General features: G+C 39.5%; 1 protein-coding gene across 1 annotated transcript in view; it reads left to right on the top strand.

Annotated features, from left to right (window-relative positions):
* The window catches only part of TMC1 (transmembrane channel like 1), a 150,132-nt gene that overhangs the window by 54,725 nt on the left and 68,205 nt on the right, over window positions 1-27,202 (top strand). The window contains exons 5-8 of the mRNA XM_027616273.2: window positions 6,796-6,886; window positions 8,622-8,703; window positions 17,357-17,463; window positions 20,253-20,351. Of these exons, the coding sequence (XP_027472074.2) occupies window positions 6,796-6,886; window positions 8,622-8,703; window positions 17,357-17,463; window positions 20,253-20,351 (379 nt within the window). The remainder of the gene's footprint in view (window positions 1-6,795; window positions 6,887-8,621; window positions 8,704-17,356; window positions 17,464-20,252; window positions 20,352-27,202) is intronic.

Here is a 27,202-nt window from a genome sequence, read left to right as displayed (position 1 = left end):
TTTTAGCACTCCTAAGTATCACAACACAGCATTTTGAAAACATATTCCATAGTACTTAGAAATGTTTAGCATAGGGTAGAAACATGAACACACGGGTATTGTGCAGAATCATTTTACCCAGTCTTCCAAAGCAGAATGGCCTCTCACTCTGAGGCAATGCCTTGTAAATCCATCTGTTTACAGTATTCAGAATTTATTGCATGTGTTTGATTCAAATGAACATGAACTGAGCAAAATCAGCACGGTCTGCCTGCCAAGCCCTGTCAATGGTCTCCTGAAGAGCTGAATGTAAGTCTCTCTAAGAATATGAGCTTGTATATGTGCTCCATGGTGGAAATATCTCCTTTGTTAGAAAAATTCCTACAAACCGATGCCTAGAATGCCTTTCTCTGCCTACTTGAATTCTATCGGTGCTTCCGATACCCAGTTTAATTCTTCTCTCATCTACGTCTTCAACAAACTCTTGGGTCTCCAGTGTCCTCTCCCTTTTCACTTTAAAGCTGTTGAACACTGTCATATAACAATTTTATGGGCTTATATCTCATTTTTCTTAATGGCATTTAAACTTCAGAAAAGAATCCACGTTTCTTTTATTTCTTTCAAAGCACTTAACCCATTGCTAAGAATAAACACACTCAAATGCTTAGAAAAAATGGCTAAGTGTACCATGTCTTCTCTATTTTTATGTGTCCTTGTGCCGATCACATGAGGTAGATAATGATGTTATTCAGGGGAAACTGGGAGCACTGAGCTCCAGTCCCAGACAAGCTGGGACACTTACTCTTTGGGAAAGCTTGGACCCTAATTTCGTTAATCTAATCCTCAGTTTCTCATCTCTGAGAAGGGGGTAACCATAGTTACCACCTTGCTGGATTTTGTAGGGATTAAATGAGATGATGGGCATAAATAGTGCCCAGTACATGGCAAGCATTTATTGTATGTTAGCTGTTACCACCATTACTGCTGCCCATCACATTTTACAGATAAGAATACTCAGTTGGGATCCATAAGTCTTGTAATTCTCCCAAGAGGACACAGCTAGTGTGTGACAGAGCCAAGATTCAAACCTGTGTCTCAGTAAGACACAGATCATAGAATTGAATAGAATGTAGTCGTATTCAAGGGAGAGAGACTCCTTTTTACCTCTTAGCACAGAGATGCCCCAGCTGACCTAGGCTCTCTGGAGCAGCACAGCCCGTCTGGAGCAGGACTCAGGCTGGAATTCATCCCTGCATCCTCTCAGGCTGAGGCATAACTGGGTCTTCTGAAGCTGGACACCGGCGTCCTCACGGTGGGTCTCAAATGCGGGTCTCTCCCACTCATTTAGTGGCAAACACAATTCTCACTCTTCCCACATCTCATCATCTGATGGGAAATGGGTTGGCTTTCTGAGAGGTTTTGCCTGGAAATATCTTCTCCTTTCTCAACTTTGTCATTTGGAAACTCAGGCATAAAAATTGAAGTCAGCACTATTAGTACTATTGCTATTAATAATAGTTCCTATTTATAGTGCTCTTACTGTTTGCCATCGACACATTACATGTGTTATGACTAAACTTATTGCGTGCATTATTTCGCATAAAACACAGGACAACCCCATGACAGAGCTATTAGTATCTCCATTTCATAGATGATGCAACCAAGCATCCAACCATTACCACCACTGCCACAGCATCTCCTTAAAAAAAAAAAATCACTTCCAGTATTAGGATGATTTTAAATAACACTACCAGTCTAATTATGGAGTTCTATTATCTAGGAGGCCTATAGTCCTTATTGCCAATCTCTGTGCATGAGAGTAGCTTCCAACCTCTGAAACTTCCTTTCAGTTACTCAATACTATTTTAGGAAAAGTCAGTTCTGACTTGGAGTCCATTTAAATTGGTTGATTTTTTTTTTTCTAAACAACAGTGTTTACTAAGAAAAGATTTCTCATTCTTGTGATCCCTTTTACTGGGAAGTGTTCATGAGCACAAGTCTTGATTACAGTTGCCTTAAAGACCAGTTTTGAAATGTCTTCCTTTACTTGAGCAATACATTGGTTGCCTAACCATACCATCCAACTGAAAAGAAGAGGAAAGAAGAGTCAACTTAACTTAACCCAAAGAGGGAACATGTTCCCTGGGTTGAGAATGTGTCAAAGACAGCATAGCATGTCCTGACTCCCCTGTGTAATCAGGACTGTATCATGTGTTGTGGGTAAATTATCTATTTTGTAAGTTAGGCCAAAGTGTGCTCCTTCAACTAACTGTGAAAGTATTCTTGAAAGCCCATGAAACCTTATTATTCTAATTACCAACACAAAGGGTTGATAAATGAATTATGAGGCCAGGTATTATTGCCATTAAATAGATCTCACTCAATTATTTATCCCTGGGTCTGGGGTTACAGTGCAGGGAGCTGTGCATACTGTACCAGGGCTGGCTTGAGCTCCAAGACCTGGAGCCTGGATTATAGACTTGGCAGGCAGCTTTTGTTGAATGCAATTCAAGGGAATGACACACATTTTTCAGTCAGACATTTGGATGGTTTGAAGCCAATGGATATTCAAAGTTTATCCACAAAATCTTATTCATTTTATCTGTGCAAAAAAAAAAAATCTCTTTAAATTATCCAGATACGTACACATGGGTAGGAAGTTGAATTACCTATAGGAAAAACACAGACGTTTTCTTGCTTTTTAGTTTTCAAAGGCTCTGCTCTTTATTTTCTTGGATTCTGATATCTGTAATGGGCACATTAGTGTGATAAGCATCAGTCTGTGCTCATCTCCATATTGGATAGTTTCTTTTTGTATCTTATTTCTAATAGCACAATGAAAGATGTCTTCTGGTTAAGAAATCTGTTAGTGGAGAGGATGGGATTGGAAGCTACTAGTTTTTTTTCTTTTTTCCTGAAATCATGCAACTCATCGCAAAGATTAGCCTGGAAAATAGTGTTAAGAGATGTTCTCTCACTGAGTCACCAATTTCTTCCCATCCAATGTCCCTTCTTCTAGGCCAGCAAGCTGCAAAAGTGCTTCCTTATGTCCCAAGAACATCCTATTAGGAGGTTCAAGAATCTGTTCTCACTAAAAAAATTATTCTCTGCCCGCCCTTGTAACCCCTGGCTTTATTTTAACATCATCCCCTAGACTTCTGATGAGTTGAGTTCTCTACTTATTTTGGCAAGAGTGGGCAATGGGAAACAGAAGAAGCTACAATGACTCTTCAGGGATCCTTCTGGTATGAAACTTGGGGGAGGTATTTTGGAGAATGGAGGAGGTGGGACATTAGGGAAGAGAAGAAATTTCTACGTGAGACTACATGGAGTTGAGTCAGGTCCAGGCTTTTATCTGAAAATCAATGTCAGAATCTGTATGTTGAGGGTGGGGTGGGGTTGTACTTGGGAGAGAAATATGAAACTATGCCTAGCATCAGGAAAAATTTGTCAGTTGAAGAAACAAATGATAAAACCTTGTTTAGATTGTTCCAAGGAAAATTATATTTATAATAACTGACAAAAACTTTATGAGTGCCATATAAAGAGGTTCCTATATTATTAGATGGATTTATGATTAATTTTGTGGTGATTTTAATTTGGTTATAACCCTGACTTCCCTCTCTCTCTCTCTCTTAAATCTTGCTAGTTTAATGATCCTATAGCATAATCATCAGTTCATAAAATTAAAAAATCTTGTCAGAAATATAAAGTAGAATAGCTATTTCTTTACATTTATGGCTGTTTAAAGCAGTCATGTTTTCTAATTGGCCACTCATCTAGCAAGCGATGTAACTCTAAAAAACCAAACTGAGCGTCTTTTAAATTATCTGCTAAGGATCTAGAGTAGCAAATATGCCCATAATGTAGGCAATTTACATTTGAAAAACAAATTTTGATTTTACTACGAGGAAGAATGTTTGATTCTCTATTTCTATGTGTTTATTAGAATAGAGTGATGTGATGATTCCTATGTATACTTGGTTGTAGGAATTTCAACATTCTTGATGCCAAATAATTGAATTATGGCCAGTTCCACTATGACACCATGTATGGGTTCCTAAAACCCACCACACTGCAAAATAGGGCAATGGAAACCACAGGGCTTATAGGGAAACTGGGGCTAGGGGAATAATACTCAGAAATATCATCAATGACACATGGACAAAGATGGATATAAAATGGTGGCAACATTTTACACAGAATTTGCGCTATGCTTGAATTGTTCTGTAATGCATCAATCATGTTAGGACAGATTTTCAGTTCTGAAACAACTGTTACAGGAGAATCCACTGTGTAATAATCCCTCCAACACTTTCACACTTATGATGGCACCCTCTTGCTACCCCTGGGCAAGCAGGGAAGCCATTGCTCACCCTCTAGTTTGTTGAGGAATCTTGACCTGTTAAGGGCCACAAAGTAACCGAGGGCAACTGCAGATCATGCTCACATGTGTGTGAGTCCTGGGCACGCGTGCCTTCCTCTGAGAAACAGGACCCTCCTGAACATGTGTACAGAGAGGGTCAAAAGCGTGGGCAAAGTCATAGAGACAAATCACAGAGGCGGGGTTAGAACTCAAGTTAGAGTCGACTTTAGTTTAGTTCAACATTTTATAAATGTTTGTGAGGTGCCATGCTCACTCCTGCCATATCATCTCTAGAACATATTGTTAATGCTTAAATGGGATATGTTTTCTTGATTGCATGGATGGAGAAACCCAGCCATGAGTCCTCAGCTTATACTTTTTGATAGGGCTTCATTAAACATTTTAGAATATGTAGAATGTTTTAGAAACCATTTTCAAATTAATCTTCATAGCTCAGAGGTCATGTCAAATGTCAGGGCATTTGACAACAAGGCCAGTCTGGTAACACTTGCCATTTTCCAGGGGTCTGCTCTAGGAAGTTTCGCTTTTCTTTTCTTTTTTCTTTTCTTTTCTTTTCTTTTCTCTTCTCTTCTCTTCTCTTCTCTTCTCTTCTCTTCTCTTCTCTTTTCTTTCTTTTCTTTTCTTTTCTTTTCTTTTCTTTTGAGACTTTATTTATTTGAGAGAGGGAGTGAGAGAGGGAGCACAAGAGAGGGGAGGCTCAGAGGGAGAAGCAGATCTCCCTCTGTGCTGGGAGCTGGACACCGGGCTTGATCCTAGGACTCCGGGATCATGACCTGAGCTGAAGGCCGACACAACTGAATGAGCCACCCAAGGCCCCTTTCCCATTAAGTTTCCGAGAAGACTCATGTAAAAGGGTGCAATTCCAAAGTTTAGGAGGGACTTTGCTTTGGAGCATTAATTAATGTGGAAAATACAATTATTGGATGCTCCCCTGTCTATATGTATCTCAAATTATGCCTCTTGGCTCCACTTCCAGAAGGTTTAAGTTTATTAAGCACCTTCTCTGCTCAAAGTAGTGGTCAGTGCTGTGGGAGATACAAAAGGAGAGGATACTGTCCCTGCCACTCCATTGCACTTGTGTTTTTATGGCAGAATATGGGTGGGTACTCAGGTGCAGGTGAGTAAGGAGGTGCCACTGTGGAGTCACTGGCTAAGTCAGCAGGTGCGTGTTGGGTTTTGATCACTGGGCATTATAAAATCATGAATTTAGCACTGTAGCTAAGAAACAGTTTACCAAAAAAAAAAAAAAAAAAATTCTTGACTTCATTTTTTCAAAATTTACTTTGTTTGTTAATAAGCTTATTTATAGTCATACGTTGAAGGGTCTTATCCTGTAAAATCACACATTCCAGGGGCCATCCAACTGACAATGTTGCAGCTGTGGAAAGGCAGTCCAGGTTTGGGTTCTTCTGGGTGATGCCCTCTGTGGCCCCTAAAAGGTCAAGACAAGCCTGGGCCACCTCTCTTTTTAAAATTCTTTTCGCATGTCAAACACACAACAATAGCAAAATTGGCCAAAGTTACGAAATTGTAGTATATTTAACATTAACCATTCTGCTGAGTTGATGCTTTTCTACACACACACACACAAAGACAGTACTGTGACAACTGTAATGTGTAACTATTTGGGAATAAGGTTAAAGTTTATATTTGAGGCCCTTTCGGAATGGTAAAGCTAAAAGTATTCCTTTCCTTTCCCTTCTTCCCTCAACCCCATTTGCTGCACATAATATGACTCCTCTGTTCCAAGTCATAATTGGTTTCATGAGATTAAATACCAGGTCAATAAAGTATGTTCTACGTCAGTTTGTCCTAAACTCTTTGACTTACTTTTTTAAAAAGTAATCCTTAAAAAAGAAAGAAAAGAAAATATTTTAATTTAACTTTTTTTAAGATTTTATGTATTTAACAGAGAGAGACACAGCGAGAGAGGGAACACAAGCGGGGGGAGTGGGAGTGGGGGAAAGCAGGCTTCCCGCGGAGCAGGGAGCCCGATGCGGGACTCGATCCCAGGACCCTGGGATCATGACCTGAGCCGAAAGCAGACGCTTAACGGAAAGGAAATATTTAAAAATAAACATTCTGACTGCCCGAATCTGAAGTCAACTTTGGATTCAATTTTATATGCGGTAAAAATGAAAAGAATTAGTATTCTCTGTTTTGACACTTAGAACAAATTACTTGCTTTTTGATGACTCCAGCTGATTAATAATAATAAATGAGACTAAAATATCTTATTCTTCCTGGCCAGAATTAAAAAGCTTAAACATCTATTACAAGTCCTGAACTTGAAATAGAGCTTAAATTCATGAGCTAAGGGTCTAGAAGAAATAAGGCTGCAAACCTAATAAAATGAAATGTCCACTATCTCTATTCTATGATTCTTAACCTATCCCTCCCTTACCCCTTATTTTGTTTTATTTTCTCAGAGAAGCAAAAAAATTTGTGAGTGAAAATGAAGGAGCCCTTGGGAAAGGGAAAGGAAAGCGGTGGTTTGCATTTAAGATGATGATGGCCAAGGTAAGCATTTTCACAACTCAATTTGGTTGATGCCATGCATTCTTAATGGCAGCCATATTGATTTTAAGGAGGAGAACATTGGTTCTGTTAGGGGAGAGGGAAAGCATCTTACATTTTCTATGTACAAAGCACGTATACACATAAAGTAAGTACACAGTATATCTCTGGTATTAAAATTTGGGGCAGGGCATGATTCAGAAAACAAACGAAAAGGCCCCAAAATACTCCTTAAAGGAGATATAATGAAAAATAAGTTGAGAAACATTGATTTATGGCAAAAGACTTACATGTGTGATTTTCTCACCCCTAAATGGCAAAGGCTGTGCCCCTCTCATTTTTATTCCCTGGTAGTGAAGGGGTTCTGGATTAAAGTTTCTTTCTCAGAATGTCTACAAGCTTTCGGGCCATATAGCTCTTCTCTATCAGGAACATCAACTTATACATTGAATAGAACATGAGAAGGAAAACAAAAGATATACCAATATAAACACAGGTTCTTGGAAAATATAGAAAAGAAGTGAACATTTATTTAGCATTTACTATATGCTAAACACTGAACTGAATCCTTCTATGAAGTTATCATATTTAATTCTCAAAGCAAAGTAGGTATGTAGGCATTATTGTCCCCTCTTTACAATTGTTACCCCACTTGTAAGCTAAATGCATTTCCATACAGATGGGGTTTTGTGAATAAAATTCACAAATCTTAAGTATGAAATAGAAAGATTTATGTTGTATATCATGGATTAATTTTGTCTGTTTTTATAACTTAAATGAAAAGAACCATATAGTATTTATATTTTTGTTTCTGCCTTCTTTGATGCAATGTTATATTCATGAGATACGTTCATGTTGTGCCAGCTCTAGTCCATTTTTATCAACGTGCTGTATTCCATCGTATGAAGGTACCACAATTTATTAATCCATTCTCTTGTAGATGGACATTCGGGTTGTCTCTAGTTTGGGTCATCTTTTGAACTTCAGACTTGTCTCATAGTCTTATTTGGGCCCTACATGCCTGTCCATCTCACACGTGATCCCAGCATAATGTGCACTTACGCAAAGTTATTTGCCCCATTCCCATTCTTCCATGTGGTTCTTGTGGTCCACTTGACCATGGATGGCCCAACATTGTGGAATAAAATGGAAGGAAGGTCTTTTATAAAAACTAATGTGTGATTCTTTTTCTTCCTCCCTTTTCTATGATACCATGACTTTCCATTTAATTAGCTGCTTTACTCGTACCAGAATAAAAAGTGTCCTATGTCATCACACTTACCATCCTGTATTGAAGTTACTTGTTTATGTTCAGCTTACTCTAGTAGAGTAAGAAGCTCTTCAAGGCAGGAGCTATGTTTTATTCATATTTCATCAATTTCTTCATGCCATGAGTATTTAATTAAACACGTACAATTTTCCAATCGCCTAATATTAGGTGCCAACTCAGTCCCTGCTCCCTTATTATCTGTCAGAATACACAGATCTGTCTCAGCCTATTTGCTATAAAACAGGGGATCCATAAAAGTTTTTTTTAATTGAATTGGTGTGGAGGTGGGTGGGGAACAGGGAGGCAAGTAAAACCTACTCTTTTCCTCTTTTTACAAAAAGCCTTACGTGGCACCAGAGAGATCTTTCCAAGCTCATTGTCTTGTGATATTTTGGGATGGGGATGCAGGATAAACCTCTTGGCAAACAAGAGGCTGAGTTTTACTGTTGTATTTGTCTTTCTTTTCAGAAATGGGCAAAATTTCTTCGTGATTTTGAAAACTTCAAAGCCGCCTGCATCCCATGGGAAAATAAAATCAAGGCAATTGAAAGTAAGTGCTCATGAGATCTCATTAGATGGGAAGGTTGTGTCATAAGCTTATGAGATGCCTTTCTCAGTTTCTATACTATTAGAAAGATTAAAAACAAGAAAATGAACAAACAAACATAACCATTTTTTACATTCTCTTTGTACTGTGAAAATTTGCGAGCACTTACCAATCACAGCACTGGAGACCCCACTCTCCCTTCCTATGTTAGACCAGAATATTCTCATTCTGACCTTTTCTGTCCTATACAAGTCAGTCAATATTGTGCCAATGACACTGAGTCATATATATCACTGGGAAAGCAGCGATTTTATATTGGCAATGAATATGACATTGAAAATATATTCTTATGAGAGTTAGACAATAATAAAAATGAACAGTGTCTAAAAAGAATGAAGAAATCTTAAAGCCTTATTTTCAAATCTGAAGTAGAATTAGTAATCATCATCCAGGAACTTGCTATGTGAATATTATATTGTGCCTTCATTTGATACAGTATTCCTAGGTTACAGAGAAGTCAGGAGAATATACGCAATCAAAAGCCTATTTAGAACAGTGCTCTAGGCTTAGAATAAGGCAAGTAAAAATTTTAAAATAATGTAAATGTAATAAATAATGTTTTAAAAATATATAAAGAATGTAATAATAAGGAATGTAAAGAAAAAGGGATAATATTTCAAACATTTCTGAGCACAGTCTTGCCATGTTTTGGTTTCCAGGAGTTTTGACTAGGATCTGATTTTCCTCCCTGACTTTTCAGATCGAGAGGCAGGTTTTCCTGCTGCTTAAATGTGGCGTTGCCTAATTAAAATGGAGGCTCCATAGGGAGATAACACGGTTGATGGATATTTCACGGACATGATTGGGCATGTTTTAGGTGTGCCTACCCACAGTCTTCTGTCTCTCATTATCAAGTGGCAATGAATTAAAAATACATCAGCTAATTAATTGCACTTCCTCCCACAGATTCCTGTACCACCCCGTCATTGCTTTATTTTCCTCCTTAACACTTGCTATCTAAAATACCGTATTTTTAATTTAGTTTTTAAATGTAATTTCATTTCATTTTATTTTGTGTTTATTTCTTCCAGTAGACTACGAAAGCAGAGGTTTGGTTTGGTGTACTCCTGGATCACCAGACCTAGAGTTTGCTTGACCTTAATAAGTACGCCTCGAATAAAATTAAAGAGTAGATGTTCTTCAAATGTCTACCATTCTAGGAAGTGGGAAAAGGAATTTAGACCCACCAGAAAAGAACAGACACCATGGAATACTTAAGTTTCAAGTGTACAGCACAAATGTGGTACCTTGAGAGGCACTGAGGAGCAGAAAGCCATTTGGAACATTAAGGTCTTGATATAATTTGTGTAAAAATAACTCTGGATTTGGTTCTTGCTTTGCGGCCGATTTGCTGTTCAACTCTGAGGCAGTCATTTAATCCCTCTGGGCCTCAGTCTATTCATCTATGAGATGATAGGGTTGAATCTTGATCGGTCTTGAGATGTAGCCCAAGAAATTTGTAATAATGAGAGTTAAAATGTACATTTGCAATTATTTATTTGGAAGGTCCACTAGGTTCTAGCAGGTTCTAGCTTGTCTCAATAATAATGTCCTGCCCACTTGTGTTGCAATAGCCTATCTTGAGTGGGATAGAAACACATGGAATGATTTTCCTTGCCCAGGAATTTCACACAGGAATGAGTGACAATATAACCACCATCCAGCATGTGTGTTACTAGGGGAAAGATAGATCGAGAGCCACTCAATTATACTTTTAGTTATCTTCCTTCCTCCCCTCTTCCTCCAGGAAATTTGTAACGGTCAGTTGGGTAATTCCAGCAGATGCGGGTTATTTTCTCTCCCATATGCAATTCCATGTTTGATTAGGTTGTCCTGATTTCTCCACCTTTCATGGTGCTTTGCCTCACTGTGAAGAACTGATCCTTATTTTCTATTCCATCAACAATCGCCACAACCACCACTCTTTGGGTGTCACTCAGATACCCTACAAACACTTCTCGAATGTGCCTGCAATGTGCCCATTAGCCTTCCTATTTTCAAGTTGCTGTTGAATAAAGGTCCCAGAATTAGTTACCAGAGGAGCTGAGATGTCAGGTGAAGTCTCTCTGGGTCCACGGCTTATGGTTTTTCTCAATGTGGCTTGCTCATTTGTTACTTGAAGGAAAATTTTATAAACTCTCTCTTTTGCATCAGGTCCCAGAGTAGATTTGACCAGAGCAATGGCAGGATGAGCAGTTAGAGATTTTCTTGATCATTATCCAATTTGGAGAATTGTGTCCCATTTTCTCATGTGTTTATTTTTGAATGAGTTCTTTATTTAATTACATACTTAAGCTTCTCTAAGGTACTTAATGCATTATGATCTTAATGATAATCATCAGTACACCATATGCTTTTGGGCGATTGTAGTAGTTGGAAGAGTAGGAAGCCTCTCTAAAAGTGTTATTAGTAAAGTCATTGGGTCGGACCAACCATCTCATAGAAAGTACCCTACCAAAGATGGGGGAGCATGTATCTGTGATGGTCTTTGAAACTTAACTAAATGGAAATTGGAAAAGAAATGGGACATGGAATCAGTTTTCTAAAGGTTGAGGTCCTTTTACCCCTGACCGGCTCTATAGTATAGCTAATCCTTCAATATCTGGGGCCCTCTGTTTCCACATTTGGGGTTTTACTGGTTTCTATACAAGGCAATTTCCAACCCAACATTCTATGATTTATAAGTTACAATCAGTTTGAGATTTATATGTAAGCAGATGAAGCTCTTTATACTTTTGAGTGATAAATAATTGAAACAGTTAAATGAAAAATAGACTTACAGCAAGAGAGGCCTGCATAATTTACCTTCTATGCCAGTTCATCTTAGAAAAAAGCAGATTAAACATGTACCCTATTTATAAAATACATATTTCATATTTTAAAATAATACCAAGTCTTTTCTCTTACAGAAATGACCACTTAATCTTACAGAAGCTTCAGAAATATTATTGTATTCCTTTTGAAAGTCAGAATAATCTAACATGTCATACCTCATTTAATCTTCAAAATAAACTTGACTGGACTGATTAATTGAGCAAATACTCACTGAGTGCCTGCCATTATTAGGCCTGTTTTCCAGGCACTGGGCATGCGTTGCTGACAAAGACAGGCGAGGCTTGATCTTACAACCAATTGTGTTAATAAGCATGTGGGTGGGGAAGACAGGGCATAAAATATAAGCAATTAAATCATGAAGAAAGTTCAGATTGTGGTCAGAGGCATGTTTAAAACAGGAGCAGCTAAGCTCCATTCCAAAGTCTTTCTAATCCATTTGCCCTCATTCTCTGCTCAATCTCTAGATAATACTGAGCAAGTGTTTTTGTAAGTGTGGTTTTAAAGAAGTCCCGAATTACCAGCCTTCTCTGAGTTTCCATAAAGCTCTAATAATTGGCAGAATCGAGAGGGGAACTTAAATCAAGTCTAAAACTCATGCTGTTTCCCACCTTGATTCCAGTAAGGCCTGGATCCCTTTGCTAGTGTGGACCAGGTACTCACTTGAGGACTCCCCAATTTTTTTTTTCACATCAAAAATAGATTTGATCATTCCTGCCACAAAAGGATGCTGTGGAGTTCTACATCACGTGGGGATGCTGTGGAATTTTACTGTCATGCCAGCCCTGTGAAGAGGCCATGCTAAAAACCCCAGCATTACCCACAAGGATGAACTTTATTAACTCCCTTTCATTATGTATTTTGCTGAAAAAGCTGTGTATTTGTACTCCCAGGAAGTATCATCTATATCCATTGTGACTCCAGAATTATTATCAAAACCATGGATTAAATCATGGAATGTTCTTCAAGCTGGAGATTACAAGTCTTTCTCAGAACTGAAATCTATTTCTTCCTAATAATAAAGTATGGCATCAAAATAGGTGTGAGAGAACTATTTTTCAGACCAGAAAGATCTGCAGATAGACAACCCTAAGAACAGAGTTTAAACCTCATGTTTCTCTACTGGCCTAAGAGCTGCAGAAAATGCAAATCAAATTTGCGACATTTAATTCCCCTAGACCAGTTTGAAAGCAACTATGCTTCATGTCCTAGCCAACAAGATGGTATTTATACTGTGCTTCTACAGCAGGTGATTTAATTGGTCTTTTCCCACTTAGAAATGCTCATATTTGTCTGCCTGTCTTATTACCTATCTGTTCAAGAGGAAATTATACATGATGATAGACTACAAATTACTTTGCCTTAATAATAAATAACCAGATGGAGAGGTGAAACTTTAACCTGAATTTAAAAGAAATGCAAGAAAATTCAGCAACAAGAATATTGCATAAGCTTAAAAGGCCTCACTTGAATAGGTACCAAGGACTCTGTTTTACCGTATTAATAATTATTATGGAAACAGAATTTATTAGTCAGATTAAAGAAAAAAAGAATTGGTCATTTCTGGGCACCAGCCCAGTTTATGAATGTGAATGGCCTTAGCTGATTGGTGGATCATGCCTATGTTTTTTCAGACATACACATTCATGGCTTATGTATTCCATATACTATAGTTTTTTTTTTTTAAATAGTGTAATTATGATTCTACTTGGGTAGCAGTATAGCACTGTGGTTAAGAGAGATCTGGATTTGAAGTCACACCTACAGATCAAGGCTGCCTAGTTTAGAACTCTGGCTCCATCATTTTCTACCTATTCCTACATAACTCCCTATGTAACCCTGGTTCCATCATTTACTAGTTGTATAACCCATGGGCCTAAGTCTCTGTAAAGTGAGAGTATAGGAATTCTCTTCTTGCAGGAATTCCATGATGACTAAAGGAATTAATACACAAGATCAAAATAGGTGTCTGAAACAAAATTCATTAAATGTTAGCTATTGCTATTATTAATCAAGTCTTGGTTCAGTCAAATGCTGTGTTTAGGTTTTTGGTCCCCATCCACAGTGGGACTAATAACACTTAACCTTATCGGGTTCCAAAAGCAATAAAATGAGTGATGTTGGCGAAGTTTACGGTATGCATAATTGACCAGCAAGATACGTCAGCTATTATTATTACTACGACTACTACTTCTCCTCCTTAGTCCTGTCTTTACAAGAGTGAAACAATTTTATCTAAGAGACTAAGCACATAGAATGACTGTTCTTTTTAATTACGACCTCTTAGCTACACTTTAGGAAGGTTTCTCTTTTCAGTCAATGCCAGATTTAGCCACCTACCACTGATCGGATAGAACCACTAGGATACATGGATGTGAAGAGGGAAGAGTTCTCCTTTTTTATTTATTTTATTTTATTTTATTTTATTTTTTTATGTTATTTTTATTATTTGTGTTGAGACAGGGAAAGGTCCTATGGAGCTTGGATGCCAACCAGTTGATCTGTGTTCTTTCCTTTACAATCTTTCTTTTGTTACTGTCCTCTGCCCTCTGCCATTGGTAGGTGTTCTGTAGAAGGAACAATATCTTCTGGATTTCTTGGTCTCTTTGACCTGTGTCTGGGTCTTTTGTACAATCACTAATTTTAGTGAAATCTGTTTTCCTGAAATTCATTTCCTTTAGACTTAGGATTCTATAAAAAAAAAAAAAAAGAAAGAAAGAAAGAAAGGAGGGGGTTGCTTAATGGTTACTTCTCTACTTCCAATAAAATAGTTATGAAACGATGCAGCCTGAAAGCTTTGGAGTCTAAAATATATTTCATCCATAATGAATATGGATTATGTATGGGGGAGGGGATACTTTCTGAAACATTATAATTTGCTCCTCCTTTTTGCCTTTAGGTATATTTACACTCTGTACTCAATTTAAGAAATTCATTTGCTAGGGTTTGTGTATGGGGGCTGAGAGAAGATGGGCTGTGGGTGCTAACGAGAAGAGCAAAACTGTAAGAAGGAAGGTCGGAAAGGAAAGAAGGAAGGAAGGGAGGGAGGGACTGAGGGAAGGAGGGCAGGATGGAGGGAGGGATGGGGAAGGAGGAAAGGATGAGTCAGCATCCGGTGCTTGGGACTACTCTACACCAGAAGATCTCCTGTGTGTTTCAGGGAAAAGCTTGCTCCAGATACCTAGGGACAAAGTTCCTTCTCCAGTTAATGAGTAACTGTAAAGACTAGCAAGCAGGAAGTCTACTGCCTTCAATAAAACATGACAAGTGAACTTGGCTGAGACGAGCCTTGGGCAGTTGTTACCAGAGAACATAGATAACAGCCATGAAATGATCTGGAATCACTGGGAGCCAGGTGGATGATCAGATGTCCCGGGAGGGGCAGATCTGCCTAGCCTTTCCGCAGATGGACCCGTGCATCTGGTTACAGCACCTGTGGGCATGTTTATCAAAACCATACCCTTTTAGAAATCCAGGAGGACTCCGCCTTTCTCTGCAAAGTGAAATGAATCCAAATATTCAGACTTGAAAATAATTGATTTCTTTTAAATGTCCGTTTAGACAATGACTTTTTTTTTTAAGTTTCTATAAAAATTGTCACTGTGTTATGGGAAGAGGCAAGGTGGCTCCTAACGAATAGACTAAGTTTCAGAAACGGAAGCATGACTCGTGTGATCTCAGCCTCATCTTACTAAGCAGAGACTGGAATTTGCTTCACCCGAACCTCCTTCTTTGTACAATGTTTCCTTACCGGTGATGCTGCAAAGCCAGAGGGCCAAGAAAGCCGTTGGTCCCTGGAGGTATTTTGCTGAAGGAGTCAGGAAAAAGGGCCTGATGTACAGCTGCAAAGGGGACCTGGGAATTGGGAAGAAAACTTGCACCTTGGTGTTGAACTTTAAGTGATAATCAAAGAAAGTTGGGCTTTTGTTAATCAATGAAATCTCAACCTGAGACTCCAAATTCCTGGTCTTTCTTCCTCTTCCATTCTCTGATTTAAGATAATGTGTTTTTTCGTTTTTTTTTTTTTTTAAGATTTTATTTATTTATTTGACAGAGAGAGACACAGCGAGAGAGGGAACACAAGCAAGGGGAGTGGGAGAGGGAGAAGCAGGCCTCCCGCTGAGCAGGGAGCCTGACACGGGGCTCGACTGAGCCACCCAGGCACCCCTGTTTTGTTTTGTTTTTTTAATATTTTTTCTCAATAAATATGATTTGGACAGATCATTTTCCACTGGGGCACGTGCATGTTGACGGCACATTCTTGCCTGTCCCCTCCCAATTTGTTTTCCAAAGCTGAAGAGACCTTAAAGGTCAGTCTACTTCCCATCCCGCCCCCACCCCCAATCCTGTTGCTTAACACCTGTTGGCGACTTTCTCAACACATTTAAAATAAAAGTCTCATTTTTTACCTGTCTTTAGGAGGCCCTACACAGTGTGGTTTGGCTTGTCTCTTCATCCCTCATCTGTCACCGCTTTCCCTTGTTCACTGGGCTCCAACCATATAGTCCTTCGGTTCCTTCCTCAATTGTCCTGAGCTCTCACCTGCCTCCAGATGCTTGTTCTCGCTCTTTCCTCCGCTTGAGCTGCTCTTCCCCAGCCTGAGCGTTCGCTGCCTCTTCCTCCAACTTCAGACCTCTGCTCGAATGTTACCCTCTCTGATACACCTTCCTCAATGAGCTTATCGAAAGCAACCTTCTCAGTATTTTGCCTTCTTCTCTCTAGGACCTATCTGGTATATGTAATTGTTATATCTATATCTATACTATATCTATAGTTGTTATAATTATATATATAATTACATATTATATACATGTATAATTGTTATAATAATGTAATCATGTGTGATTTTATATATCATATATAATACATACATATCATATATATGCTATATGCACATAGGATATACCATACATAATACACAGATATTAAACAATGTATTTGAATATACATATACATATTACATATAGATGTATATATATAATATATAATATGACACATACTGTACATACATATAATATGCTATATAATAGCATATAGCTCATACATTATGATAAATACATATATTTTATTTATTTATTTTTAAAATTCCTGCCTCTCTGTTGTTTCCATACGTCACTAAAACGTAAGCTGTATTAGGGCAGCAACGCTGTCTGTGACATTGTGTTTCACAGCTAAGGTAATTCCTGAGGGAAGATTCTTGAAATATGTGAAGAGTGAGTGAATGAACTTCAGCTTCTGCGCTATACCTAAAAAATGCCAGTGATACAGAAAAATAGCACAGGAGGGTCTGCAGGCTAGCTGTCCCTGAAGGATGTGGGAAAGGCTTTTGAGAAAGGCATTGTTGCCTGAGAGAAAGGAGGCAGAAGTGCAGTGATTATAATGATAATGGTAGCTAACGACTGGCAGATACTGTGGTAACCACTTTACAGGTATTTGCTCAACTTAATGTTATTAACTTATTAGTTAATAAAATGGGCTTTCACCTAGCAACCCTAGCTGCTAAGGCCCAGGCTGCTCTCCCCTGGATGGGCTCTAAAGGCGTAGGCCACAGTCATTCTGCACAACTGCATCTACATAGTAGAGAACACTTCCATTACCAATAACATTTTCTCTTCCTGGATAGAAACAGAATGCTGAAGACTGTCAATGTGGAAAGGACCAATGTGTTGCGATGAGCAGATTTATTTTTGAAAGCACCAAGACATAGCTTTTGTTTCGTTTGGTTCTGACCTGCCTTTCAACATTTTCATTTTCTTTTTGATAGGTCAGTTTGGCTCCTCTGTGGCCTCATACTTCCTCTTCTTGAGATGGATGTATGGAGTAAACATGGTTCTCTTCATCCTGACATTCAGCCTCATCATGTTGCCAGAGGTAAGGATCTGACTTTCAAAAAACAAAACAAAACTAAAGCTGAAACAGGTTTCTCATGTGATCACTGTCCTAGAAAATTTCTTTTCTCTTCTGAAGAACAGCACGATTAACTGGCGATATCCACCCTTGGAGTCATAGCGCTTGCAACAAGGTTAATCCTCAAAATGGTGCCCATGGGCCAAAGATCCTAATCCTTGCTCCAAAGGGCACATGAGCCTCCTGAAATCATATATAAAATGTCATGTGTATGTTTAAATATACATTTTTATGTGGAATGGTTCATGGCTTCTATCAGATTCCCAAGGTGGTCCCTGTGCTCAAATGTTAATTGCTCAAAAGGAAGGCTTTGACACCTTGTAAATTGTATTTATTTTGCCAAGTTTGCTTTGAAAGAAATGCTTCTTACTGCAACTCAGGACATTTAGCTTTTCTATCTGAAGAAACACAAAGTGAGCAATTTTTTTCCAGATGTAAAGTAAGGTAAACCAGACATCCCCCCCACCCATGCACATGTACACATACACAGTGGGGTGGGGTCTTTTAGGATCAAGGCCAGAGAGGAGAGGAAAGCAGATAGTGCTTCCAGATTGAAGAAGATGCCAAACCCCTGAGCTGATGGGTGGGGTGGGGTGGGGAGAGTCCATCAACTAAGGCCAAGAAGCAAGACTGAGGTTAGAGCCTTTATCCACAAGAAGTTAAAGGACTCTGACCCTTGGATGCTTACTTATACAAAAGTCAGGTTAGGCTTTACTCAAGCTACAAAGGGTCTTTTCACGTGCCATTATTTCAAAGCCAATTTGTTCAGGACAGCATTGCCCACAGCCAAAACTAAGTGTTTTGAGGGACTTGTTATCCCCATGGTTTTGAATCAGAGCCAGTTTCTGTATCAAGCCTCCCCACGGGCATAATAATCTTAATAATTCCTTACAGTCATGACAAGTTTTAGCTTTTAATAGTGCAAAAACACTTTCACTTCTTTTACTTACTGAGCCTCACAACAAATTTATGAGGTAGACTATAGAAGAGTTTTCTTTCCCCATTTAAAACTGTGGAAACAGAATCACGCATTGCTCATTGGGCTTAACCGATATCTCAGAATGAGGTTTTTTTTATGCTGTTCTGGGTCTAGGACCGTGATTGTACCCTTCATCCCAAGATTTTGCAACATAATCCATTAGTTTTATAATCCCTGAGGTAATTCGGGAGGTTCTATGGCTATCTGGCTCCCAGGAGGCAGTGAATGCAGATCAGAAGTCCTGTATAGTTCATCTCTCAAGTGAAAACTTTCAGGTGATGAGGCAGAATGCATGTCATCAATTTCAAATTAACCCCAGCTTTCTTTTTGCTCATCTCTCTAAGGAACCTCAAAACTCCTTCACTGGCTATTATGATGCCCCTTAGCGTCAGACTCAGGGTCTCTGTGGAGTTCTATCAGGTGTGCTTTCTTGTCTCCCCACACCACGCAACCGCCATGGAAATGAAAGGTTGTGGCTGGACTTACTCCACCTATATGAGATTACAGAATGCCTGATAAGAGAGTGGAGGGAGCCGATCTGTGCCTGATGGGATGTAGTCCTAGAACGAAGCAGCGTATTGTCTTTGGATGCTTTCTTACAGGTTTGTGTTAGATGCTGAGGGGCATCCTGTTTTCTGGGCAATGGTTGCCAGCTCCAGCAAAAGAACAAAGGAGGATGTGTTAACTTTACAGAGCCACCAGAGGCCAGGGCTGGTCTGCTCCTGGCAACAAGGCTCCATTTTCCTCTGCCTCCTCCCACCCAGCCTCGTTCAGCATTCCTCTGAAGCAGATGCCCTTTTGCCCGAAGTTCCCATATCCCTGAGCAAGCGTGAGACCTTAATCTTCTTTGTCCTTTGTGGCCCCCAACTTCGGGGTGAGACAACATGGATAAGACCCACCTTCTGCTCTGTTCAGTCCTAGGAAGTCAAGAAGCTTCCATGAATCCCATGCCACTTGTATGGAGGGTAGGAGTAGGGGCTGACTTCCAGCCCTTGTCCAGTCAAGCTTGGCACCCAGGCTTCCAGCCACATTCATCCTCCATCCCCAGCCCCAAGGAAGGAAAGTTTTCATGTTACATAAGAAGCAACATCTGCTCGGCAAGCCGTGTGCCTGCCCTGGTGCTTTTTCCAGTTCTCACCAAGACACCTGCTAGAGCCCTATTCAAGTTGCCTCGCTGGCTGGCTCTGCCCCTAAAAACTCCTCTCTGAATCTGGTAGCATAAGATCAGGGCAGCAAACCTGAATTAGTGGTAAAACAAATATAATCAGGGTACAATCTTTCCTCCTCTTTGACATGCTCAAATTGTATGAGCGATTCACTTGAGTCTTCTCTTCCTTAACATGAAGGAGAGAATCTCCCTCCACCCCCACCTCTAAGAGGTAACCCCATATGAAGATGTGGGTAATATGGTTTTTTTTTTTTTGAACACTATAGTTCCCCCAAAGGCCTCTCTTCTCCTCTCCAGACGTCCCCCAAAAGAGATCAGTTTGGAGGTGGTGGTGGGTAGTGGGGCTTCTCAGCAAGCCTCTGGGCAATGTGGTTGGCCCAGCTGCTGGTGGTCCACTGAACTTAGCATGCAGGGTTCTTAGCACTCCCTTTGTTCTTCACTCTGGATTTAGTAGTCGATTCCCAGAAAATGGGACCCCACGTGGAGACCCACAGAGTCGCCATGAAAATGTGTAAGAAGTGCTTTTAAACAAAACCATTTGTGATCACATGTGTGGCTCAGACTTTGTTTCCAATTATTAACTGCTTTCTTTACTTCTCTGTATAGTACCTCTGGGGTTTGCCATATGGCAGTTTACCTAGGAAAACAGTTCCCAGAGCTGAAGAGGCATCTGCGGCAAACTTTGGTGTGTTGTACGACTTCAATGTAAGTATCTCCCCACAGCTGTGTTGGTAGGAGCACAGATTTTTCCTTACTCTCTGAAACCCCATGGCCTCTTCCTCTGGGGCTGGTTGGAAGTCTTAAGAGATATATACATACCTCCTGCTAAAAAAAATAGGAAATGAAGGAAGGAAAGGAGGGAGGTAAGGAGGAAGGAAGGAAGGAAGGAAGGAAGGAAGGAAGGAAGGAAGGAAGGAGGAAGGGAGGGAGGGCATAAGAGAGAGAGAGATAAAAAAAGGAAAAGGATTGGCTTAAGAATATGATAACATGATTAAATGGGAATATAGACTACTGAATGAAGGTGAACTCAGCGATCAAAGGCTTGAAACAAGTATCTTTATCTCTGGCTTTGGAAAAGAACAAAGGAAGAGTTTGCAAGTATGCTTTTTGAAAAATCTTGTAGGATTCTTAGGGAATTAGAGCTTTAACATTTTGTATTAACCTCTTTGTTTCCTAAGCAAATCTATTTAGTATTACTGAAGACTCAGTACTATTCAGTAATTATTCAATAAATAAAGCTAAATGTTAAATACAAAACAGTCCTGGATTCTAACTTCTAAATAATACTAAAATGAGTATACTCAATTGCGGTAGCCCTATGAGCATTACTCGACTGTAGTATGAGAATAGTATTACTCTTTGAGCTGCCCTGGGTGGGGATAGTTGTTATACCAGAGATGCATTTTTACCCATTAAAAAATCATTTCGGAGTCTGATTCAAGACGGTGGCAACTACTCAGTTCCACACATTCTTTTTAAAATAACGACCAGATCAGAGATGTTTGAAAGTGTAGAGGATAAGAAAGTAGCAAGGTAGACTTCGGGGAATTGATAATTCAAGGAATTTTGGGAGAGTAGTAAATGAGAATAAGATTTTATGTAGGCTGGGGAATAAAAGAAGGAGAGAAAAACTAATAAACACTCTTCACGGTCATAGTATTGATAGGTATATTTCATAGATGTTTGGAATTCTGCCTTCAAGCCCCCTAAATTGTGAGCTCCCCAAAGAGGGGATCATATCTGTTACATCTTCTTTGAAGCCCTTAATTTGATATTCAACCAACAGAGGCTTAATGAATCTTATTGACTGACAATCCTGAGTAAGGGGAGGATTTGTAGAGCCTTGAGATAAGAGCTGTAGAAATTAATTTATGTGAGCAGTTCCAGGAAATGTAAACTTTAGGAAAGGTTCCCAGTCTCTGAGTAAGCAAGCCAAGCTAGAGAATAAGCCTAAGGCATGGTGGCAGCCCTGATTTTGTGGCATTTGGAATCTCCAGTCATCCCTGTCAGTTCACTTTTCATTTCAATTCAACATTTATGTATTGAGTATAAACATGCACTGGTTTTACAAAGATAAAGGTGACATGATCCTTGACCTCAAGGCACTCATGAGAGTAGAAGATAGTCAGCTAGTATACCACATGCTATATGCTACACTAGCAAAATAGAAGAAAAGAAAAAGACACTGGGGATCCCTGAGTTAGTAGTTGTTAGTTTTGCCCGGGAAGGTCTAGGATTTATGAAGGATACAACCTCTGAGTTAGATTTTACTTATCTTTTATTCCTCCTTTCTATTGTCCCCCATTCATCTCTCTCTCTCTCCTGGTCCTTTCTCTAAGTTTCAAATAATAATTTTTTACTATGCTCGCCTGAAACTTCTTTTACATCTCACTCTCTTCTGATTAGCAAGATTATAAACTTCCAGTCTGGTTATCATTGGCATTTTCTGATGTTTCAGTCAAACCAGAGAAAAGAAGAACTGAAAGTATGAACAAAACGTTTTTAGATTTGTAAACATATATTTAACAAAGTTTAAGCACTTATAAATTTTTCAACTAACTGAAATAAAAAAGTTGGGGGAGAAAGTCCATTAGGGATTTGAAAGATATTAATCAGCTGAGGGAAAAAAAAAAAAAAAAGAGGAAGATGGCTCTAAGAGGCAAACCAGAGGCTCTAACAGGTGGATACAGGAGGAAGCCAGGGGAGAGGGTTTGGGCAATAAATGGGCTTACCAGGATTTTATGACTGCCCTTGATAGCTCTCTCATGTTTCAGTTTGGTGAAATACTATTTGTAGGTGGATAGAGGAAGACAGAAACCAGAGTAGTCTGTGATACTCATTTTCCTTTATAGTTCTTGGCCTGCCTCAAAACAATTCTAAAGCAATAAGAGAATATAAATGGCCAAGAAAGAAATAAGAATGTCACTAAAGTGATCTTATTCATTTATAGCTTTTCTTAATTTTCTGCATACTGTAACCACTCAATTATTTGGCATGTATCATTAAATAAGAGATTTTTAGAGATAGGAGTACCTTTAGAGCTCTTCCATCCCATGTTTCACATTATAAAATGAGGGAAACTGAGTCACAGAAGCATGTCCAGGGTCTTATAGCTATTGAGGGGCTCCTAATCCAGTACTCTTTCTATGCCCAGTATCACATCAGTAATTCTGCTGCATTGATTTCCAACATTCTCACTGACTGTTTCCAGAACACAGACTGACTCCCTTCAATGCCATCGCTATCTCAATGGGGAGAAGGAGTTGAAACATATTCCATTTTCACCTTTCATAATAAACACACAATTTGCAAATTAGCAAATAGAATGGTAGGTTCAATATTTGCTCTTGCCCAAGTTTTTTACTTGGTCCTCTGATCTGTGACCTCATAGAGGTGCCCACCCTGTATTATAAGATGATCTAACTGGACAGCACAGTATTCTTAATCTATCATGGCATCATGGAGGAAATCATTAACTGAATATTCTTGAGATCCCAAAAAACAGAATTCTGCACTTCCGAAGAGCCCAGAGATGCCAGGAGGAAAAGACATGTTTCAGGCCTGAGGCAGAGATAACAAGTGCCTGAACAGTCTAATTAAGCCATGGGTTAGTTTGTTGCATCTAAAAAGGTTAATGTGCCAGCTTAGCTAAGCAATTCCATATAGATATAGGTGAAGAGAAGCAGAAAAAGATTTCTAGAACACTGTGAAAGAGATGCAAGCATGACCTCTTGTGGTAGAGGAGCTTATATGATGTGAAGGGTCCGAAAACCTTTGAGGTGGAGGTGGGGAGGTGAGTCTCCTGTTGGAAACTTGGGACTTACCTCTGGACACCCACCTCCCGCAAAGTATCTCTCTGGAGTTCAGTGCTCTGCCATTTGTAAATATGTATCATAACTTGGGGCGCTTGGGTGGCTCAGTCAGTAAAGCGTCTGCCTTTGGCTCAGGTCATGATCCCAGGGTCCTGGGATCGAGCCCCACGTGAGGCTCCCTGCTCGGTGGGTAGTCTGCTTCTCCCTCTGCACCAACTTACGCTTGCTTTCTCTCTCTCTCTCTCTCAAATAAATAAATAAAATCTTTAAAAAAACCCCACATGTCATAACTCATCAAAATTCCCTCTTATTAATAAATAGTAGACAAATGCCGCTTGATATATGCCAGTTTGGCCAGTCTTATGGCTTCTCAAAGTCACGGTTTACAAAGCATGATATTTTTGATCCTTTTATTGAGTACCTCCTGGTGGGTCTTACTAATCTGGAGGAAAACATATTTTATTAAAATAGTAAGAAATAGGGAGATTGTCTAATATGTGTGCTATGAATTGAATTGGCAGATATGGTATTATTTGAAGCAGTAGAATCGGAAGAACAGATTTAGGTCAGGAAGAAGAGGATGTCTTTGTTGGCAAATACTTGGAGACACAAGAATGACGTATGAATGATAAAGAGAAAAAGATTACAGTTTTGATATTCTTGTAAGTGAGAGAGAGGGAGGAGCTGAGGTGGTATTTGGAAGTAGCTTGAGTTGATAACAGAGGGTGAGATCATTCGGGTAAAGATTTGAGTTGTGAATAAAGGGAAATGCACTGTTTTCCAGCTTGTGAACATCTTGTACATTGCGTGCGGTTAAATGGTGAGTGAACTTTGCCTCCCCTTTTCTGCCGGTCATCATAGATGTTGGTGGGATGAAGCCCTAGAAGGGACAGAAGAGAAGAGTTAACACCTATCATGTGTTAAGTAGGCACATACATTAAATTTCATCTTCAAAACAACCCTTCAGAATGAAGATCAATAATCTTCTTATAGGGGCGCCTGGGTGGCTCAGTTGGTTGGGCATTAGACTCTTGATTTCTGCTGAAGTCATGATCTTGGGGTCCCAGGATGGGCCCCTCATTGGGCCCCACACTCAGCACAGAGTCTGCTTGCCCCTCTCCCTGTGCTCCTACTGCACTCCCCCCAGCTCTCTCTGTCACAAATAAATAAATAAGGGGCGCCTGGGTGGCTCAGATGGTTAAGCGTCTGCCTTCGGCTCGGGTCATGATCCCGGGGTCCTGGGATCGAGCCCCGCATGGGGCTCCCTGCTCAGCGGGGAGCCTGCTTCTCCCTCTGCTTCTCTCTCTCTCTCTCTCTGTCTCTCTGTCTCTCATGAATAAATAAAATCTTTAAAAAAAAACAAACAAATAAATAAAATCTTTAAAAATAATCTTTTTATTTTTTAAATTATTTTAAAGATTTTATTTATTTATTTGAAAGAGAGCATGCGCACAAGCTGGGAGAGGGGTAAAGAGAGAGGGAAAAGCACGCTCCCCGCTGAGCAGGGAGCCCAACACAGGGCTCCATCCCAGGACCCTGGGATCATGACCTGAGCTGAAGGCAGATGCTTAACCAATTGAGCCACCCAGGAGCCCCAATAATCTTTTTATAGTTGAGGGGATTGGGACTCTGAGAGGTTGGTCAGTTTGCCAAACACAGCACAGGTAATTAGAGGAGGTACTGAAATTCAAAGTAAAATGGGGCTGATTTTAATGTCACATTGTTCGTTTACTTCTAACACACCCCAAGCTGATTCCTTCTGCCCTGCCCACTTGTGTCATATATCACCCTTGAAGTCTGTCCTCCGAGGAAACTGTCGCAGACACTCTGAATGTTTTCAAACAGCAGTTCCACTCCTGATTTTATCAGCAGCAACAGTTCTTCTAAATAATAATCTTCCAGGGCGACAGTGTCTCCTCACAGACATATGTCAGTTCTCTTAAGTTCCTTCATCTCTTATTGTACTGGCCACATTCAGAAGAGATATTTTTGTGATATACATATGGAACAACGTTTTTTTTAAGGGATATTTCAGTAGTTCAAATGCATCTTTATTTTCAGAGAGTACCCCCTTTTTTACTGAGCTATAATTGACATACAACATTATATTAGTTTCAGGTGTACAGCATAATGATTCAATATTTGTATATATTGTGAAATGATCACCACAGTAAGACTGGTTAACATCTGTCAACATACATAGCTACAGAATTCTTTTTCTTGTGATGAGAACTTTTAAGATTTACTGTCTTAGCAATTTTCAAATATGCAGTACAGAATTAGTAACTGTAGTCTCCATGTTGTACATTGCATCCCCATGACTTGTTTATTTTGTAGCTGGAAATCTGTACATTTTTACTTCCTTCACTCATTGTGCCCATCCCCCACCTCCTGCCTCTGGCAACCACTCATCTGTTCTCTATATCTATGAGCTTGTTTTTTTCTTTCTCTTTAAGATTCTACATACAAGTGAGATTATGCATTCTTTGTCTTTCTCTGTCTGACTTATTTTACTTAGCATAATGCCCAGGGTCCTTCCATACTGTTGCAAATGGCAAGATTTCCTTCTTTTTTGTGGCTGAACAATATTGCATTATATATAATATGTATTATATATATATGTATATATATATATACACACACACTCCACGTTTTCTTTATCCATTCATCCATTGACAGACACTTAGGTTGCTTCTGTATGTTGGCTATTGTAAATAATGCTGCAATGACATGGGGGTACAAATATCTTTTCAAGTTACTTTTTCATTTTCTTCAGAAAAATACCCAGCCATGGAATTACTGGACCATATGGTATTTTTATTTCTAATTTTTTGAGGAACCTCTATACGATTTTCTGTAGTGACTACACCAATTTACATTGCCACCACCAAGGCACAGAGTTCTTCTTTGAAGGGGCAAATACCCTTCATTTTAGGTTTCCTAAGAAATGGACATCAAGACAATATTAGATGCAGGATATGTTTTGGAGGAAAATACCTACAAATGAGGAAGGGGAGAGGGAGTATGAGTAGGTGGGGAGAGTCTCCAGTTAACAAAGCCAGCCTGATTCCTGTGAAGGGAGAGAAGTGGGCAAGATTGAGTAGGAAGAGTCTCAGTCTGCAGTACAGTTCTGGAAAAAGTCTTGGCCAGGCTGATGGTGTGTCTCCAAGCAAAGTATGTCCATTGCACAAATCCCATATCACTGGCTCTAGTATTTCTTTCTTTTTTTTTAAAATTTTTTTACTGTTATGTTAATCACCATGCATCATTAGTTTTTGATATAGTGTTCCATGATTCATTGTTTGTGCATAACACCCAGTGCTCCACGCAGAACGTGCCCTCTTTAATACCATCACCAGACTAACCCATCCTCCCACCCCCCTCCCCTCTAGAACCCTCAGTTTGTTTCTCAGAGTCCATAGTCTCTCAGTTCGTCTCCCCCTCCGATTTACCCCCCTTCATTCTTCCCCTCCTGCTATCTTCTTCTTCTTCTTTTTCTTAACATATATTGCATTATTTGTTTCAGAGGTACAGATCTGTGATTCAACAGTCTTGCACAATTCACAGCACTCGCCATAGCACATACCTTCCCCAATGTCTATCACCCAGGCACCCCATCCCTCCCAACCCTCACCACTCCAGCAACCCTCAGTTTGTTTCCTGAGATTAAGAATTCCTCATATCAGTGAGGTCATATGATACATGTCTTTCTCTGATTGACTTATTTCACTCGGCATAACCCCC

This window comes from Zalophus californianus, chromosome 13 (genome assembly GCF_009762305.2).
Source record: "Zalophus californianus isolate mZalCal1 chromosome 13, mZalCal1.pri.v2, whole genome shotgun sequence".
Classification (NCBI taxonomy): Eukaryota; Metazoa; Chordata; class Mammalia; order Carnivora; family Otariidae; genus Zalophus; species Zalophus californianus.
The sequence above is the reverse complement of the archived record's forward strand: the minus strand, read 5'-3'. Positions and strand labels throughout refer to the sequence as shown.